At 38.2% G+C, this 16,422-nt stretch overlaps 1 protein-coding gene across 16 annotated transcripts in view; it reads left to right on the forward strand.

The window, feature by feature from the left end:
- conu (Rho GTPase-activating protein conundrum) overlaps positions 1-16,422 on the forward strand; it is a 307,155-nt gene that overhangs the window by 237,339 nt on the left and 53,394 nt on the right. For 9 of the 16 annotated variants that reach the window (XM_070999135.1, XM_070999134.1, XM_070999133.1 and 6 more), the window contains 5 exons: positions 4,177-4,265; positions 4,320-4,592; positions 4,653-5,163; positions 5,220-5,738; positions 5,793-6,487. The exons of 2 other annotated variants lie outside the window; for them this stretch is intronic. In XM_070999135.1, the coding sequence (XP_070855236.1) occupies positions 4,177-4,265; positions 4,320-4,592; positions 4,653-5,163; positions 5,220-5,738; positions 5,793-5,834 (1,434 nt within the window). In that variant the 3' untranslated portion in view covers positions 5,835-6,487. Of the gene's footprint in view, positions 1-3,091; positions 3,111-4,176; positions 4,266-4,319; positions 4,593-4,652; positions 5,164-5,219; positions 5,739-5,792; positions 7,515-8,554; positions 8,628-16,422 lie in introns of those variants that run through there. 5 more of the 16 variants (XR_011605727.1, XM_070999136.1, XM_036822438.3 and 2 more) reach the window with 4 other exon arrangements.

Below are 16,422 nucleotides of genomic sequence, written 5' to 3' on the forward strand. Positions count from 1 at the left end.
AAAAACGTTTTTTTTCGTTTTTTTTTTATTTGCTCTAAGTGCGTAAAAACGTACGTTCGCGACCCCTGGTCGGAGCTGGCGAGCAACTTCGATGGCTTGTTCGTACACATGTAAGGCGTTCATTATGTCTTGTGAAGTATCGGTTCCTGGTTGTGCCTTTTATAGAGGAATCGGGGTAGTTCTGATAACGTGTTCCACTCATCATGTGATCGGGACCTTCTATCAATTCGAGCAATCCTGCAGCTCTGAGTTTATCGCCTTTTGGAGTCGTCGGATTACGTTCAGGGGTTTAGGCGACATACAGGCCTTTAGCATGGAATACCCCGACACTTTTCCCCACTGCATTGCCCAGCTCAAATAGCGCTTTGCCCTTACGCTGGAGTACAAAACAGCGATTTCGATTCGGACCAAGCTTGGTATTATATCCATCAGCTTTGTTACTACGCCTGTAGTTTTTCCAATAGACAACTTGTCTCGCGGAAAATTCCACGATCTCCCTACGGGTGATTAATGCCTTTTCCGCGAGTTCATGAGTTTGGTTTAGTCCCTGGGATGAGTTCCATCTTATCCGGGAGGCTTATTTGCGGATCTCCTGTCTGTTTTCCCCCCAATTTCTGTAAGATTGGATATGCTGTTCCATGGGTAATCCTTCGCGTCCCGAACCTGGCATAATACGGTTCCATGTCTATCGACTCGTGCATGCCATTCCTAAGGGCACACTCTGTTCGACTAAGTATCCCAATGTCGCTGATCGGTGGCAATTGTTGCTCGCAGAATTTGGAGCACCGATCGGTTTACCCTCTCAGCCGCTTTTACTTTACGTGTCGAATACCATATCATTAGCTCGCCAAAAATTTGAGACACAAATGTTTTCCGTTGTCAGGATGTATGAACTCGGGAACCCTATACTGATGAAACATTTTGGTCTAGAGGAATTTTATGACCTCGAAGACCAAACATCTTTGGAGAAGTTGTCCAGGCATACAAAAATCACCGAGTTCCCAGCTTTGGTTCTCGGATATGGTGCCATAAAGTCGATGAACAACCTCTGGCCAGCCCGTTACGTGACTCGCAGTTCTCCCATGGTTGGTCGGTCTTTTTTTTGCCGGTCTTGGTGACTTTACAGACCTCGCACTCCTTCAATACTTTTTGTTCATCTACCGCCAACCCTGGCCAATAGTAAAACTTCATCATTTTGGCTAGTGATTTGTGCAAACCCCCATGCCCTGCGGTTATGGCATGATGTGCTCTTCAGACTAAATCGGTGCGCAGCTTGGCGGAAACCCAGAGCTTCAATGTTCGGGCTTCATCAACGGCGTCGTGTAGGCAGAGTCCCATCCGTTTGTAGACATAGCCTTCCGATGTTTGAAGGTCTGGACATTTTCCTAAATCTTGGTCCACCGCCTGAACTAGTTTGATGTAATTTGACGATTGGAACGCCATCGAGTCGAGTTTGATGTATATGTCAATTTCTTCCGCGCCAGCCTTGTGCAGCTCATCCATATGAACTTGTAAGAGAGCATCTGGGACTACATTGCGTGATCCTTTCCTGTGTTCTATGGTGAAGTCGAACGCTTGTGGCTTTACAATCCATCGCGCTAACCTACGTCTTTTTGACCCATCAGTTATACCTTTCTAACGACATATAGCACAAGCCTGTAGCTTAAGTAGTTCGCAAGCTACGGGTGTACAACATTTAGGTATTTAAAGCTGTTTTCCCGCCAAGCTAGTCATTTTTTCCAAAAGTGGTAGATCTAATGTTTCTTATATTGAGCTGTTTAACATCGTCTAGAGTTTTCCGGACCCTACAATAACGTTTGGGGACAAATTGCCAAGCGGACAAACTGACAAACAAAAAAAATTTTCATTTTGAGAAGTACCCCAAAATCTTGTTTTGGGTATTACTTTTGAACGAAGCATGAAATTTTCATTGGACGCCTATTTGAGAATACAACTGTGTCAGACTGTGTCAGACTGTGTCAGACTGTGTCAGACTATGTCAGACTGTGTCAGTCTGTGTCAGACTTTAAGTCAACTTCAACAACTAAAAAAACTTTCGACTCATCACTGTGGACGACAGGCCACGTAGTGACGAAGCGCCCCAGGAGGGTGTGCGAAGGCGACTACTATATATATACGAGGAATTAAAAATCTACTGTGATCGTCAGATTGTTACGAGTGATAACTCAATTGAAAGGTATTGCAAAAACTAAAAGGATTGCATACCAAGACTTTAAAAGAACCAATTTGCTTGGGAGAAAGAGCGGTAAAAGTGTAAAAGTGTAAACACCCCCGCGTAAATTCGCGTCCATTGTAAATCGGATGCTCCGTTCAAAAGTAGTACCCAAAACAAATTTTGTGGGGGACTTCTCAAAATAAAAATTTGTTTTTAGTTTGTCAGTTTGTCCGCTTGGCAATTTGTCCCAAAACGTTATTGTAGGGTGCTGAAAACTCTAGACGATGTTAAACAGCTCAATATAAGAGTCATTAGATCTACCACTTTTGGAAAAAATTACTAGCTTGGCGAGAAAACAGCTATAAATACCTCAACGTTATACACCCGTAACTTGCGAATTACTTAAGCTACAGGCTTGTGCAATATGTCGTTAGAAAGGTATTTTGAAGTACTTTGTTTTACCACCATTTACTAAATATGGGAAAAAGTTTTTTTATTCAGACTTTTTAAGCTTTCTTTCTGAATATGCATACTCTACCTTAACTGAAAGTGCTCGCTGCATTAAATACGAGCTTAAATTAATTGACTATTCGGAAATTATAATTAGAGCAGCACAAAAATATAATTTAACAATTCACTCTATAACAAACCAACGACCTTTTGATATATTATTTAAATAAATCAAACGTGATCTAACTTCAAAATTTTTGAAACATGCTTAAGAGAAAATGTTACATTTGTTACATTACACGTAGGAAAAGTAATCTACGATAAGAAACACGGAGAAAGACACAAGCTAAATTTTAGATATAAAAAACAAGTAGTTAAGGAAAACATTCCTAATAAAGTTATTATAAATAACAGAAACCGTACGATTCATAAAGATAATATTAATTAATTTGTCTAAAATTCCAGATAATGATTTCAATAATGTACTTATTATTGCTGGTAGCCAAACCAAACAACCAAATCAGAAATAATGGATTGTACAAACCATGCTTTCCTTCATTACAAGGATACCAAAGAGGTTCTTATTTATGAATCATACGCAGAATTATTTCATATACTAATAAAAGTTTGAAAAATTTATGTATTTAATACTAAAATTCTGAACAATGAAGACATTCTAGAAATTTATAAACATGAACCAAATCCTGTAATTATAACTGACCTATTGGATATATCTGAATTTAAATTCGCTTTGCACCAAGATCTTATAATAATGTACATAAAATACCCTATTATTACAAACAAATTAAATTATTTTGTCTTAGACCTGCGCATTTTTAAACAGCAATTCACAACAATGCACAAACAAAAAACTCACTTTTTTAAAACATTTTCTTCTACGAGGTGTTAAAAAAAAACGCGCGACTAGAAATATAAATGAAGTCGACCTGAAGAAAACGAATTTCCTGCAAAATTCGTGCAATGTTTTTGTTTTTTTTCAAAATTCTAAATGATAGGCAATGGTGGTCATTTGGGGGTCAAATGCCACTACAAAAGAAGTTTGATAATGTAAATTTTTTAATTTTTGAAATTGGACAAAAAGGAAACAGCGGCAAAATTTTTAAAGCTTTTATTTTTTTTTAAATTCTACAAGGGTGTCAATTGTGGTCAAAGAGTAGTCAACCGATTCCACAACAAAAATATAAAAAAAGATATATTTTCCATTTTTGAAAAAGTGTCATATTTTTTAAAGTTTCAAACGTTTTAAAATATTTAAAACGGGCTATTATGTCATTTGGAGGTCAAACGATTCTCGTTATCAAAATTTAAGTTTTACCCGGCCAGGCTTAATGAGCTCCAGTAAGAACATACAAAATATTTTTGACTTGGTCGTATGTTTAAGATACAAATGTTACTCCATTTACAATTCAGAATTACCCTACCAACAATCAGTGCAATCAATAAAATGATAGTTTAGCTTAATAACGGACCCTAATGTACATGGTGCAACTCGTAGAAAATCATTAATAATCTATTACTTTATTACAAAGGAATCGAGTACAGGGACACGTTCACGGAGTGCAACGCCAGACTCACTAGATTCTATAAAGGTCGATGAAGTTTGGGCAAACAGTTCTATGTAAGATAGTTTTAATTTTGCACATGACTTTAAACTAATAATTTATTTTAATAGACCAAGTTTTGTAAGTAATTTCGAAAACATTAGTGAAACTAATTGTAGCAGTGGAGAACAATCAAAAGGAAAATACTTGAAACAAAACTTACAACGAACACCCAGCGCGCCGCTTAAAAGTACCACCTACGCGGACATATTTCGAGGCTCCCATGCCCGATGTGATATCCCTTTGTATTCAACGCATGGTGTGGAGTTGCTGGGGTATTCTCGGATTGGAACCATACATTTGCCACGAAACCGATCAAGCTCAGATCCATTTTGCTCAGTTGGGTGAGTACTCTAATTTTTGTTTGTCGGTAAATACATATTAAAATGTTTTTATATTTTCAGGCAAGCACGTAAAATGTTATTGCGGGATTCGCGGAGTGAAAATAAAACATTATGTCGTCAAGAACTACTAAACTCAGAACAGCAGTCTGTACGACTTTCTCCCATGCCTTATGATGGCATCAGTTTTGAAAGCATTTCTCGAGATACCTCTGGTCTTGATTGCGGTGAAACTCTAGATGATCATAATACTTCTTTAAAACTATTCACAGAGATATTTTTATTAAGCCAAATTGACCTTAAACGCTTACAGGCAGTACTTTGGTTAGAATTGGCCACAATATTTGATCGTTATGAAGTGAGTTTGGATAAAAGGAAGCCGTTTAAGCGTCGCCGCAAAGAGGAGGGTAATCTCTTTGGTGTATCTTTAAATGCACTTATACGTCGGGACCAACAAGTTACTGGCACTGACTCTACGTTAGTTCCACAATTTTTGGAAAAACTGCTAACCGAACTTTTGCACCGCGGCTCTAGAGAAGAAGGAATACTACGTATAGGTGGACACAAGCAAAAGGTTATAAAGATGTTAAAGAAAAATAGTTTTCTAAATCTAATTTAATTTATTTTCAGACTGAAGTACTTTATAAAGAATTAGACTCAACCTTTTATCAAAAACCCGAAAAGTCAGCTCATCTGCTTGGAACAGCTACGGTTCACGAACTAGGCGGTCTGCTAAAGCGCTGGTTGCGTGAACTTCCCCAACCTTTACTTTCTACCGAACTTATACAATTATTTTATCAATGTCACAGACTTCCATCCATGGATCAAAGAAATGCATTAACGATTGTATGTCAACTACTGCCACCTGAAAATAGGAACACATTGCGTTCTCTGTTAAGATTTTTAAACAATATTATTGACTTGAAAGATATAAACAAAATGGACCTGCATAACGTATCTACAATAATTGCTCCATCATTTTTTCCACCACGATTTATTCACCCGAGTGACAGAACCAGCATTGCTGAGCAAGTAAAAGTGGCTGCACATTGTTGCCGTTTGACGAAAGTTTTAATCTTGCATGGTGATAAACTTTTTCGAGTACCAAATAATCTAATTATAGAATCCAAGACTAAGAAAACGAGAATGGTATGTTTTGAGCTTGATTTATAATTTCAGTTTAAGGACATTGTGTTTTTATAGGCTAAAAAAGAATGGCTTCGGCGAGATAGTCTCAATAAATGAAAGAACACCTAATACAATTCGAATCAATACCTGTAATGCAGCGGTCGGCAGCTCAGCCTCAGCGGGACACGTACATCGTAGAACAGCAGCCGCCCCACACACAACGATAAGCTGTCCCGTGCAACTTACTCAGACATTTAAAGAATAAAATGTCATGGCATTTCGTGCCGGCCACTGCTTTATTGGCAACGGTCCTGTCATTGCAGCTATTAATAAAAATTAAAGTAATTCACAACAGGTGTATTTTATTGTTGCAAACGATGCCTAAATTGTACTTCAATTTTGGATTTGCGGAATTTAATACCTCGATAGGTACAAATTTCAGTTCAAGTAAATGGTAAAAGTAAAGTCTCCCACAAAGTCTGGTTTTATTTTCTTGTATGACAAAACTTGGTTAAAACATTTTTGACAGATCTGATATGAACTTTATTTCCATATTGCCCCGATAGAGCCCGAGGTCTTTAGGTAAGGAATGCAACATGAATCAAGTCAAATCTTAAAAAAAATTGTTTAAAACCGTGAACTTTGTAAACGTTTAAAATTTTAACTGCTAAAAAATAATTATAAGTGATCACGATGTTTTTAAATTTAATTAGGCTTAATGTAAAGTAACTAAAACTGCTAAAAAAGGAAAATAAAGTTTGATTACATAATTCCCGTTACTCGTACAGCAAAAGGGTAAATTAAATTTGTCGGAAGGTATGTAACAGCTAGAAGGAAGAGTTTCCTACCCCATAAAGAATATATATTATTGATTGCGATCACTAGTCGAGTCGATCTAGTCGTGTCAGTCTGTATGAACGCTGAAATCTCGGACTTCCTCGGGCCACAAACGACCGTCACGCTAAAACTTTTCTGAAATGTAAATTGAATTTTGTTCTTATTATCAATACCCGTTTTCATTCCAAAAATAATTCAAATCGGACCATTCATTAAAAAGTTATAGGCAAATACGATAGGTGGCATGTTTTTGAGGTGAGCAATCTCGGAAACAGCCGATTTGCTGCATGCAAATCTCCATCTCTCCCGCATTCCCTTTAGCTGAGTAAAGGGTATCTTAATAAAAGGGTATGCTAGATTCGAAAGAGTTTTCGATCTCAAAAGTGAGCCAAGAGTCTTCTCGGTTTGCGAACGGAATTTTCAACATCGAATCGATCTCGATTTCAAGAAGAACCGTTTTCGGTTTCAATATCGCATCGATCTCGATTTCGAGAAGAACAGTTCTTGGTTTCAACATCGCATCGATCTCGCTCCCAGAATCCATTCTCAATAAAAATACTAAATTATTTCAACCTTTACTTTCTACCGAACTTATACAATTATTTTATCAATGTCACAGACTTCCATCCATGGATCAAAGAAATGCATTAACGATTGTATGTCAACTACTGCCACCTGAAAATAGGAACACATTGCGTTCTCTGTTAAGATTTTTAAACAATATTATTGACTTGAAAGATATAAACAAAATGGACCTGCATAACGTATCTACAATAATTGCTCCATCATTTTTTCCACCACGATTTATTCACCCGAGTGACAGAACCAGCATTGCTGAGCAAGTAAAAGTGGCTGCACATTGTTGCCGTTTGACGAAAGTTTTAATCTTGCATGGTGATAAACTTTTTCGAGTACCAAATAATCTAATTATAGAATCCAAGACTAAGAAAACGAGAATGGTATGTTTTGATCTTGATTTATAATTTCAGTTTAAGGACATTGTGTTTTTATAGGCTAAAAAAGAATGGCTTCGGCGAGATAGTCTCAATAAATGAAAGAACACCTAATACAATTCGAATCAATACCTGTAATGCAGCGGTCGGCAGCTCAGCCTCAGCGGGACACGTACATCGTAGAACAGCAGCCGTCCCACACACAACAATAAGCTGTCCCGTGCAACTTACTCACACATTTAAAGAATAAAATGTCATGGCATTTCGTGCCGGCCACTGCTTTATTGGCAACGGTCCTGTCATTGCAGCTATTAATAAAAATTAAAGTAATTCACAACAGGTGTATTTTATTGTTGCAAACGATGCCTAAATTGTACTTCAGTTTTGAAATTGCCGAATTTTTTTAGAAAAACAAGAATGCACGAAATGCATAATTTTCGTATTTAATACCTCGATAGGTACAAATTTCAGTTCAAGTAAATGGTAAAAGTAAAGTCTCCCACAAAGTCTGGTTTTATTTTCTTGTATGACAAAACTTGGTTAAAACATTTTTGACAGATCTGATATGAACTTTATTTCCATATTGCCCCGATAGAGCCCGACGTCTTTAGGTAAGGAATGCAACATGAATCAAGTCAAATCTTAAAAAAAATTGTTTAAAACCGTGAACTTTGTAAACGTTTAAAATTTTAACTGCTAAAAAATAATTATAAGTGATCCCGATGTTCTTAAATTTAATTAGGTTTAATGTAAAGTAACTTAAACGGCTCAAAAAGGAAAATAAAGTTTGATTACATAATACCCGTTACTCGTGCATTCAAGAAAGCTGCCCAGTGGATTGTGTGGCAACCGTACCTTAGTAGGCGAAACGCCAAAAAGGACAAATACGGACCACCGCGCCGATAAACACAAGTACACAAAAAAGAAAAACAAAGAAAATATTAAAAAAAAAAAAAAGAAACGATCAACCCACAAAACGATGAGTCCCATACAATTTTTTTAATAAACCAAAAAAAGAAACAAATACTAATTATAATTTAATTTCAGAATAATAACCCTGTAAGAAGAGAAAACGGAGTACAACCAAAAGACAAACAAAACAAGGAGGAAAATAATAAGGGTGAGTGAAACGTTTTTGCATAAGTTTCCCTTGTTACCAAAAAGAGAACAAAAAAATAAATTTTCAAAATTTCCAAAATAAAAATAAATACTTGAAATCCCAATAAATTAAGCACTTGAAATTATTGACATTAAATTACCAAAAAGAGAACAAAAAAATAAATTTTCAAAAAAACCTGTTGCTTATTTCCCCACATCGGCCCAAAATAAAAATAAACACTTGAAATCCCAATAAATTAAGCACTTGAAATTATTGATATTAAAAATAGAGGAAATGAAGGAGGTACTAAACCGACTTGACTCCGCCATTGCGGCCCGAACCACTCAGATGGTGGGCATGAAAGACTAGGTTAAGAAAATAGGGAATAGGGAGAGAACTTTAGGAACTACCATTAACGCGTCCGCGTACGGAGTATGAATTAAAAGAATCTTCGACCGTGCCGGATTGCGTAAGGGAATTACTGACCTTCGAGGGTGATTCCGAGAAGTACATTTCTTGGATCAATAGGTCATTCGGGAGAAACCCCTATATAGGTCAGTCCTTATCCAGATTAGCCAGAAAATTATGGGCAACGCCGACATGACGCTCAATGCCTACAATGTACGGGATGACGACTGGCCTGAAATCAAACGAGTATTGGCACTACACTTCGCCGATAAAAGAGATGTCGGTACGCTAGAGTACGAGCCGACACAAATGTCCCAGGGAAACCAAAAGGTGGAAGATTTTTACCTTAGGATTAATAATTATGTCTCACTAATAATGAATAAAATAAAAAGCATGAATTACTCTACGGAGATAACGAATGCTTTCCTTGCCGGACAAAGGGACAAGGCTCTTAGTGCCTTTATTAGGGGATTAAACAGCGACGCTTCCAGGCTTCTAATAATCCGTAAGCCTGCGGACGTCCACGAAGCTTACTCTATTTGCCTAGAGCTACAGAAAATGGAGCCGAGGAACCCTACGTCAAGGGCGCGTCTATTTAAACAAACCTTTAACTAAACCTATCAGAACTATAGACCACCTAACCCACCGAGGTTCCCCAGACCTATCAGTTTAACAATAGGGCCCAAAAGAGTTCACGGCACAACTTTGCTCCAAGTGGAAGCGTGCAGGGCTCTCCAAGATTCCAGCGATTAAACAAGAATCAAACCAATCAGGTCAAAGCTATAGGACAAATTTTAACTCGCGTGAAGGAGAGACCGGCGGCATCAAGAGAAGCCCGAGCGCTAACTCTAATTTGAATCCCTTCCTTAAGGCCCAAAGGCTTTACCATATTCAATCCACCACATCATCAAACCCCACTCCCAATGAATACTATGAACGGCATCCCAATAACGAGGTAGAGGAACTGGAGGTCTCATCCCAAGGGATAGAACATTGTTCTCCCTTAGAGGAAGTAGGGTGTATTAGCGGTGGCGAACCAAATTTAATGACCGACGCCTCTCTAGCATACCATAAATAGAATATGAAACTAAAAAAGGGGCTAAATTACAATTTCTCATAGACACCGGCGCTAACAATAATTTTATTAGCCTCAAGAATTCCGCCGGCTGTACAACATTATCCACGCCATTTGTCGTTCAATCCGCGGGGGGTAATATTAAAATAACGCACCGTATTACTGGACAATTTGGTAACGATACTGTTCTCATCTTTTTTGTTCTTCCCGGACTAAAATCATTTGACGGCATTATAGGAGACGACACCCTAAAAACCTTAAAGGCCCTGATAGACAGAAAAAACGATATCTTTACAATATCAACATGTATTAAAATACCCCTCCTTGCAAAAAAATCTCTAAATGTACATCTGTTATTAGATGCAAAACACCCCGAATCTGCAAAATAAGCTTTAAACGCGCTTATCAGCGAATATTTCAAAATCTTTGAACCACTCTCGCCCGGAGAGGCCGTAGACACGAGCGTTAGGCCCGAGATTCGCACCAGCACCTCAGACCCCATATACACAAAGAGCTATCCCTACCCTACCAATATGAGAGGGGAAGTGGATAGACAGATAGAGGAACTTTTGCGGGATGAGATCATCAAACCATCAAAAAGTCCCTATTACTCCCCGGTCTGGGTAGTTCCAAAGAAACCCAAAAACTAATGGAGAGAAACAATACCGCATGTTCATCGACTTTAAGCGCTTAAACGCTGTCACGATTGCAGACACTTATCCAATACCGGACATTAATTCTATTTTGGCCAGCCTAGGGATGGCCAAATATTTTACCACTCTCGACTTAACCTCGGGATTCCATCAAATTTACATGTTGGAATCCGATACCCCAAAGACAGCATTTTCTACACTGAATGGGAAGTACGAATTTCTTCGTCTTCCGTTTGGGTTGAAAAGTGCCCCAGCAGCATTTCAAAGAATGATCGACGATGTATTAAAGGAACACATTGGCAAGATTTGCTATGTGTACATCGACGACATAATAATCTTTAGTGAGGACTATGATAGCCACTGGTAAAACCTCCGCGCTGTCTTCAACAACCTGGAGAAAGCCAAACTGCAGGTCAACTTAGAAAAAACTAATTTCCTATCAACGCATGTTGAATTTTTAGGATATGTAGTAACTGCAGATGGCATCGAAGCAGACGACAAAAAAAGTGGAGGGCATCACCAAAATGAAACCACCTACCAATTTAAAGGAACTAAAGAGTTTCCTCGGCATGACATCCTATTATACGAAATTTATTAAGGACTATGCAAAAGTTGCAAAACCACTGACTAACTTAACTCTTCACAATCAAAAATGTCCCCATTGAACTCGACGAGGCCGCGATGAAAGCCTTCAATGATTTGAAAACTGTCCTTTCATCCTCAGAGGAATTGGCATTTCCAAATTTTTCCAAACCCTTCCACTTAACCACAGACGCGTCAAACTACGCTATCGGAGCAGTTCTTTCTCAAGTGGACTCTGGCAAAGATCGACCAATAGCGTATATCTCCCGATCTTTGAGTCAGACAGAAGAGAACTACGGCACCAACAAAAAAGAGGTGCTCGCGATAGTGTGGGCCTTAGATAACCTTCGTTCATATTTGTATGGTGCTGGATCTATTAAGATTTACACTGATCACCAGCCTTTAACATTTTCACTGGGCAATAGAAAATTGAACGCCAAGTTAAAACGCTGGAAGTCCCGTATTGAGGAGTACAATTGCGAATTAATATGCAAACCAGGGAAGTCAAATTATAGTGGCCGATGCCCTTTCAAGAGTTACAACGTATGTTGATCACCTGGGCCCTGACAATGATGCCGCCTCCGAATCGGATTCCATAGCTACGGTTCATAGCGCTCTTCAAGACGCCTCTTGTTTAATTCCCCATGTTGAAACCCCTATTAACGCCTACCGGAATCAATTGATTTTTTATTTAGACCTGTCCGATTATTCGTGTGGACACCCACATACTGGATATGTGCGCCACTCAATTCCAATTATTGATCACGCCCCTTCAACTCTTCTAAACTTATTAAAGAAATACTTGAAACCTTCGGTAATCAATGGAATTAAAATCCCGGATGATTACCTACAACTCCTTCAAACCTGTTGCTTCCAGAATTTAAAATTGTATAAAATCCGTATAACACAGCGTTAGTAGAGGATATTACGGACGAAGAGCAAATTTGCGAAGCCATCGAGAAAGAACGTCGCAGAGCTCATAGAAACTCAAAAGAGGTCCGTATTCAAATCCTTACAATATATAAATTCATTTAAAAACCATAAAGGGAAATGCGTACTGAAATTTTCACTAATCTTAACCTTCTTCAAACATAAACAAATAAAACCGTTTAATATCCCCCCAAATATAATTAAGAAAAACCTAGTCTAAGATAAACACTTATTGAAATGAAAAATATAAACCCCTCAGAAAAGGGGAACAAGAAATTCTTTTAGTAATAGCTATACACAAATTAAAATAAACACACAAGTAATAATAATAGTACAAAAATAATGACAATACAAAAAGATGATAATATCAAAATAATAACAATACGAAAATAATAATAATACACACACAAAAAAAACACCAACACAAACATTAAGATTAAGACAAATAGACAATTTAATTATAAGAATCTACAATTTCATGTACATTTAATTCTCTTCTGACGCTACAAGCGCGTCTACAATCTACGTGGCGACAACCCTCCATATTCTCAAGCATAATGCACCGGTTGTCCCCTTACAACAAGGTACCGTTGAAGGACCAAAGGCGTCTTCAAACTGGCTCACGTCATCAAATTAGGCCGCATGCAGCAACTCATCGACCAGGTAGCAAACGTGGCTATGATAATCACCGATCAACATATTGGCGCTTTGATTGGCCACTATCTGCAGCGCGAGTTACCGCCTCAGCACTTACCCTCGGCGGGTAAACCCCGAAACCCCTACGGCAGCCAAACATCTAGCAGCCAAATACATTGTTGGCAACAAGTTGCCAACCAAACACAAACATTGGGACCACTTCGGATCCAAACCCCACACATGCATCCGCTCCAATTTCGATTACATTCCGCTAGGTCAGCATAATTACAAGTAAACATTTAAGCATTGAAAGACGAATATTAAAATAAAGAATTCAGTTTGCGATTGATGATCAAAGAACACACTACTGGGTACTCGTAATTATTGGGAAGCTCCCCTGAACCAACGCGGACTAACTCCTTAAAGATAACTTGCGCTTCGGAAGGAATCTCGCGCATGGATAGCGCACCAACACGGAGACAACGCTCAATCGATTGGCTAGGATCAGCCTGGAAGTGGGTCACGGGATCACCGGACAAATCGGATTGGAATGACATCTTGAAAGAGGAGGACAGCTTGGCAAGGAACAATAATCAGCAGATTCGAATCAACAGTAAGTTGTTTGACTCAACGCACGAATCGCTCCAGAAGCTGAACGATGTTATCGGGAGAGTCAACGCAATAGACGGGGACTTCCACGTGACGACGGCCGTTAACACCGGCGGGGAGGAGTTAACACCGGCCAAACGCCCCCTTCCCTTCACCCCCTCTCGACACCGATACCGGACACCGCACCTCTCTCATCACCCCTCTCGGCCACCCGCAAACTAGGGCCCATTGCCCTCACCCCTCTCAGCCACGCAACAACACCAAACATTCAAGTGGCTACAATTTCAAGTGGCTACAATAATGCAGCCGCTAAGTTATGGTACCAGCAGCGTTGGAGCCGCTTCCCCTACCCATCGCTGCGCCATAACGGAAATGCAGCGTTATCATATGGGGCTTAGCAACACATTGGGCAAAATACCCATAACCGCTGCCATCGGCATCGGGTTTCCGGAGCCGCTCTGCCAGCGTTATGCTGACGGGCAGTACCGTTCAGGCCAACCAGCGACACGAGGAATAACTTTAGATTCACTTGAATTTGTACCCCTAACCAGCCAAGACCTATCATTTTAGGCAATAAAACCAATTGTAACGTTTAAAAACGTTTACTGTTTTACTTTAAAGTAAAATCGTAAGATCAAATACAAAGGCTTAGAAGGAAGCAGAGACGAAGAAGTAAACTAAAAGGAAGGAACCGCAATGCAACAGAACCTGACTAGGTAATATCGGGGAGAATCCTCCCCCCTCTGGCCATGTCTGGCCTTTTGTCTGGCTTTTTGTCTTTTTTTTGTGCCTAAAACGCTGTGCCGCTGTTGACGTCAGCAGAGCAGTCGGCGCAGCGTAGAAGACTGCCTACGAAAACGGTCGTACAATAAAGAGAGGCAGATATTCGGAGCTTCCCTCTCTTTCTTGTCTTATAATCTGCCTGCACTCCGCGCTCGCAGAGACAAATTTCGGCCGGCCCGTTATTATACCCGTTACTCGTAGAGTAAAAGGGTATACTAGATTCGTCGGAAAGTATGTAACAGGCAGAAGGAAGCGTTTCCGACCCCATAAAGTATATATATTCTTGATCAGGATCACTAGCCGAGTCGATCTAGCCATGTCCGTCTGTCCGCCTGTCCGTCTGTCTGTCCGTCCGGATGAACGCTGAGATCTCGGAAACTATGGGAGCTAGGCTATTGAGATTTGGCGTGCAGATTCCTGAGCTTCTTACGCAGCGCAAGTTTGTTTCAGCAATGTGCCACGCCCACTCTTACGCCCACAAACCGCCCAAAACTGTGGCTCCTACAGTTTTGATGCTAGAATAAAAATTTTAACTGAAATGTATTGGTCTCGTCAATACCTATCGATTGATCCAAAAAAAATGCCACGCCCACTCTAACGCCCATAACGCTTAAATCTGTCTACCGCCGGTAGGTGGCGTATTTAAATCTCGATTTGCTGCTTGCATATCTCCATTTCCCTTTGGTCCCTTCAGCTGAGTAACGGGTATCTGATAGTCGAGGTACTCGACTATAGCGTTCTTCCTTGTTTTTTTTTTTGCATCTCTCCGTTATGTTCGGCTAGCGACTAAAATTTCGGCGGAAAAATTTTCGTGGATCAGCGACATGTGAATGCTCTAATATTTTAGGAGAATTATTGTATATCGAAAAAAAACAACTAATATTGTTTTATAAAAGTAAATTATTTGATTATAGTAAATTGAATTTACTTATAATGTTATGTTTACTTATTATACATATTTATTACAATATAATTTTTTAGTTTAGTTATAGAAATTTAGACCGTTAAAATTGATTTCAATATTTAAAACTATTATACAATATGAATTTTTTAAAAATGTTAATATTAAACATGACTTGGTGCATTCGCATTCTGTTTGAGTGATTGCAAAAGAAGCATCGATTTGAATTGTGCGCATCAGCTTACCTAAAACGTGTCTTAAAGTTAAAATTATAAACCCAGGTAAGTGTTACGTTAAGTCTCATACGTTGTGCATTAAACTGACTTTAAAGGTACGTTAGTTTAAAAACTATTTTATGCGTTTGACAAAATAACCCAAAAAATCGAATTCCATTGGCCGAAAGTGGATTGATAAAATAAATTACATAACGGATCTAATTACATAACGAGAAAAAATAATTTGTGCACGTTTTTAATAACTTATAATTATTATAATAATAACTAATAATTATTATAATAAATTGATAAATAAGTAATTATTTACTTTTATCAATTTATTAAAATTGTATAAACAATATTTAAATAATTATTCATTTATCAATTTATTGAAATTAAATAAATAATTATTATAGATAAATCCATTTCATTTTAAATAATTGTTGTAAATGTCTCATGTGTTCATTTTTATTTACATATTTTTAACAACAACATGATTAAATCTTTTAAATTATATAATAATATTAAAACTGAAAATTACCAATTAATATAACTAATGTTATCAATTTAATTATATCAATTTGTTATTTATGTTATAAAAAAAATAATTATTGGTATATATTGTTTTATATTAAAACAAAAGTGTAATGCCATATTTTGATTTCCAGGTCTCATCTTACAAATAACTTTGTTTTTTATCAAAATGCCAGGTTCTCGTCAGGTTAGAAGATTAATTAAAAGAGAAAGGGATCAGTTGCGTAAAAGATTAATGTTAGTTGAAGAGAATTCGAACGTACATATTGACGAAATTAGGGATCACGAGGAAATTGAAGCTGATCAGGAAAACTTAGAAGTAGGTCAGGATAATCTAGAGTTAGGTGAGGAAAATTTAGAAGTTCATGAAAATTTAGACGTAGATCAGGAAAATGTATTAGGCGGTCAAGATAATGTAAAAGTTAATCAGGAAGATATAGAAAACATTGAGTCCGATCAGGGAGACTTAAATTTTAAGTTGAAGCAGTGG

Source organism: Drosophila suzukii, unplaced genomic scaffold (genome assembly GCF_043229965.1).
Source record: "Drosophila suzukii unplaced genomic scaffold, CBGP_Dsuzu_IsoJpt1.0 scf_4, whole genome shotgun sequence".
NCBI lineage: Eukaryota > Metazoa > Arthropoda > Insecta > Diptera > Drosophilidae > Drosophila > Drosophila suzukii.